This window comes from Chenopodium album, chromosome 22, assembly GCF_948465745.1.
Source record: "Chenopodium album chromosome 22, dcCheAlbu1.1, whole genome shotgun sequence".
NCBI classification, from domain to species: domain Eukaryota; kingdom Viridiplantae; phylum Streptophyta; class Magnoliopsida; order Caryophyllales; family Amaranthaceae; genus Chenopodium; species Chenopodium album.
This window is the reverse complement of record NC_137855.1, coordinates 27,144,715-27,149,208: the sequence shown is the minus strand read 5'-3', so window position 1 is coordinate 27,149,208 and position 4,494 is coordinate 27,144,715. Positions and strand designations below refer to the sequence as shown.

Here is a 4,494-nt window from a genome sequence, read left to right as displayed (position 1 = left end):
TGAATAAGCTGACTTTTTTTTGTTTGGGTCTTTTTATGTATTTAACACCTGCTTATTTTCTAGTTTTTTTTTACTTATGTTTTTTTTACTAAAAAAATTCAACCTGAATACCTGAAAAGTACATTAAAAATCCATAATTTCAAAAAATAACCATCTGAACAAAAAAAATAGTCCATGAATTAAAAAAAATAACAACGAAATAGTGTCATACAAAATTACAAACATAAATTTTCTTATAAAAAAAAACTAAAAAAGTCCAAAGTCCAAAGTCCAAACATACAGTTTCTTATACAACTCATTACATAACCTTAAATAATGTCTATGATTAAAAAAAAAATGCTGCTTCAGTTAGTCCAATCACCAACAAAGAGGGAATGTTCCTTCATGCCTATAACAGCTCCTGCCTCTAACAGCTCCTTCCTCTAATCATCATCAACAAAGAGGGATTGTTCCTCACCAAGTGGTAACATTTCTTCAAAAAAAAAAAAAAGAGTAAGGAATAGGAAGATATCAGAGTTAAAGGAAAAAAAAAGAGAGAAAATATTTAAATGTTACCTGATTCAATTTTTTCCATGTCTTTAAGCCTCCCCTCAAGTATAAGTGGACCTTGAGATGTATGTAGCCAATCTTGTGCACAAATCAAGGCTTCTACCATCTTTGTTGAAAGTGAGCTACAAAATGAATCAAGCACTCGACCACCGGTGCTAAAGGCTCATTCAGAAGTGATTGTTGAAACGGGAATAGCAAGTACATCTCTAGCCATGAGAGCTATTTTTCGGTACCTTTTACCATATTTTTTTCACCACCCTAAACAATCAAAGCTTTTTCCAGCAGGATTAACTTCTCTATCATCTTCTTAATACTTGGCCAACTCATTTTTCCCTTGCACTCCAACACTTGAACCCACATCCTTTTCAAACTTTAATTCCACAACATCTATAGCAGAGTCCATATCTTCTACTTCCTCCAGAAAATCAGAAGTTTTGGGGGTAATGGAATCATTTGAAGGGTTCTCAGAAACATAAAGTTCATACATTTCATTCAGAGTTTGCATTACTTTAGCAAACAAATACTTAGCTTTTTCAGAATCATATTGTTGATTAATTGCCCATTTAGTATATCCCATTTTCCTCTTAGGATCAAGAATGACAGCAATATACAACAAAAGATTCACATTATCAACATTCTCCCAACACTTGTCATGCTTTTTCTTCATTCCACTAGCCATTAAACTCACCCCCACATCATTAATCAACATATTTTCTTGATTAACACACTAATCCCAACAATTTCTTGTAAATACACATTAGAGGTGATATACAACGAGCTAGAAACTCTTAGAGTAGCATCATAAAATATTTTAAGGAAAGGAAGAAAAGAGGCAACACGATCCCAATCACTAGATTCAGGCACACCATCTGACTTATTTAACTCGGACTTAAATTTACCACCATCAGAACATTCAAGCAAATCAAAAGCCCTACGATATGCCAAAGCACCTTCCAACATTAAATAAGTGGAATTCCACCTAGTATCCACATCTAAACAAAGAAAACATTTTGACACTAACTTTTCTTGTTTAACACAACTCATAAACTTTTGCAATCTAGCACCCGATGATCTTACATACCTAACAGCACAACAAATTCTTTTTATAGACACATCACTTTCTTTCAATCCTTCTTTAACCGTTAAACTTAATATGTGAGCACAACATCTCATGTGTAAAAACCGACCACCTAAAACTAAAGTCTACCAACTTTCAAACCTCTTTTTCAAATATTAAATGCCCACATCATTTGAACTAGCATTATCTACCGTGACAGTCATAACTCTAGAAATACCCCATTCAAGTAGGCACTTTTGGACAGATTTACCAATAGTTTCACCAGAATGACCAGAAATTATACAAAGGTTTTATTTTCTTGTGCAATTTCCAATTTTGGTCAATAAAGTGAACGGTTAAACACATGTAATTCATATTCTGGCAAGAAGTCCAACTGTCAATGGTCAGACTTATACGTGAAATGCACTTGCTAAAAAAACTCTTCAAACTTTTCTCATCCAAATAAATCCTAAAACAATCTGTAGTCACTGTCCATCGAGAAGGAATAATGAAAAAGGGTTGTGTTACCTTCATAAAGTTGCGAAAACCTTCATGCTCCACCGTTCTAAAGGACATTTCATCCATAATCACCATCTTTTCCAGAGCTTTCCTACTATCTTCTTGATAGAATTTCCATAACTCAAGTCTACCTTTCTTTTGATCCACAGGATTCCCATCAAGAGTTTGCTGACTAAGGGACATTGTTTTCTGATTTTGATCAATGTTTGGGGGGTATGCCTTACATCGCGATATGTGGTTCTTCATGCCGGAGGTACCATGAAGTGATGCACAACCAATTAATGCATGACAATAGATACATTTATCCTTGTTTTCTCCATCCTTCTTTATAAAATGCTCCCAATAAGGAGACCGCCTTTTTCTACTTTTTTTTTGAAGTTTCACCAGAGGGGGCAGCAACATCAGCATCTTCAGAAGGTTGGTTTGATTGATTTTGTTGCATAAAGAGGTCATTATTTTTCGTCACTGGCTCATACTCCCAAGGCTCGGGAGGAGGACTAGGAATTGGAGTAGCTTGACTTGTAGCCGATGAGTCTTCCATCTCCCCACTACTTCCAAATTCCATATACTCCTACAAATGAAAAAAAACAAATAAGTTCACCCTTGTAATCATGTATAGTTGTATACACACATAAGTGAATAACAGGACTGGAAAATATAGTTAGTAATGTAATGAGCCTAAACAAAAATTCAGTCTAACCAAAAGTCTTTTAAATTCAGTCGAACCAATAAGTTCACTCATGTATATACAAATAACAAGACTGGAAAATCATATAAAGTAATAAGCCTAAAAAAAATTTATTTTAAAAGACTCAAAACATCTAGTTAGTAACCAGACACAAAACAATAATCAATAAGCCACTAAGTGCAAAGCTACCAAAGTTCCAATTAAATGACATACTGAAAATCTAATACTAACTTACTAAGTATTTGCTTCAGACAACTACTAGTTTCATCAGATCATGCATTGGTCAAGAGTCAATATATGAAGTCAACATGGAAAAATGAGAGTTGAGCAATAACATGATGGAGAGAAGTAGTGAACATTACCATACAAGATAAAATATGCCAACATTACACATATATTTTGAGAAGAGGTCTGACTATAAATAAAAACATAAAATGGGGGTTCCTCATCTGCACATTTTGCACCGTGATGCCTTAGGTAAATAAAAATTAAATAAATAACATAGGGAACCCTTATTGCTATTGAAAATCACACATTACCAATTTAATTGACAATAAACCCTAGAATTGAATACACTGAATTTAATTGACAATAAACCCTAGAATGCAAAATTGATGTTCGATGATTTTACGAAAAACATCTTACCTTATAATGAAGTTGCCTCAAATCTCAATGGAGAAGAGAAAGCTCACAAGTTGCTTCAATGGAGACCTTAGTCTCAGAGTACGCTTCAATGGAAGAGAAAGCTCACAAGCCGCTTCAATAGAGACCTCTCAAGCGACTAAGCGTAAAGCTGTAAACGAGGAACAACACGGTTGTGAGTTGTGAGTTGTGACTTGTGAGGATACTGAGAGTATGAGAGAACAAGAGTTTGATAATTACTTGAGATAACTGGATAACCACTGATAAAGAATATAGATCAGAGAACCAGAGATTAGAGAAGAGGAGGAGGAGGAGAGGGAGGGTGATGGTCTGATGGAGGCTGAGTGAGTGAGTGAGTGAGTGAGTGAGTGAGATTAGGGTTCGTTTCTTTTGTTTGTCTTTTTTTTTAACATACAAAACACGGCTTTCAGCCTTTCAAAACTTTTTGTTTCAATTTTTTTTAAAAACAAATGACATTTTAGATTTTTTGGTAATTCGGGTACCCGAAACTGTGTTAACGGGTACCCGCTACCCGAACCGTTAATTCCTTAACAATTCGGATACCCGACCCGAATCCTTTAAATGGTTCGGGTACCCAATTTTTCGGTTCGGTTACGGTTTGGTTTTTCGGGTTTTTTTTCTCAGCCCTACATAAATGGACTTCTTAAGCTTACAAACCTTCCCAGCATTGTTTTTGTCGACAAAACCTTCAGACTGTGTTATATACACAGTTTCTTCCAAAATACCATTAAGGATGGCGGTTTTGACGTCCATTTGCCATATTTTAGAATTGTAATATGCACCAATCGCTAGGAGGATCCGAACAGATTTAAGCATTGCGACTGGTGAAAAGGTTTCATCGTAATCAATACCATGAACTTGTCTGTAACCTTTTTCGACCAATCTAACTTTGTAAATGAATACATTTCCATCTTTGTCGGTTTTCATCTTGAAAATCCACTTACAAGCGATAGGTGTATAACCTTCGGGTAAGTCAACCAAGTCCCAGACTTGATTTTCAAACATGGAATCCATTTCA

At 35.1% G+C, this 4,494-nt stretch overlaps 1 protein-coding gene across 1 annotated transcript; it reads right to left on the bottom strand.

The window, feature by feature from the left end:
• Positions 1 to 1,251: 1,251 nt before the first annotated feature.
• On the bottom strand, positions 1,252 to 1,722 carry LOC145604121 (zinc finger BED domain-containing protein RICESLEEPER 2-like). The gene has a single exon (XM_081660071.1). The coding sequence runs from the start codon at positions 1,720 to 1,722 to the stop codon at positions 1,252 to 1,254; it is 471 nt and encodes a 156-aa protein (XP_081516197.1).
• Between the last annotated feature and the right edge of the window lie 2,772 nt (positions 1,723 to 4,494).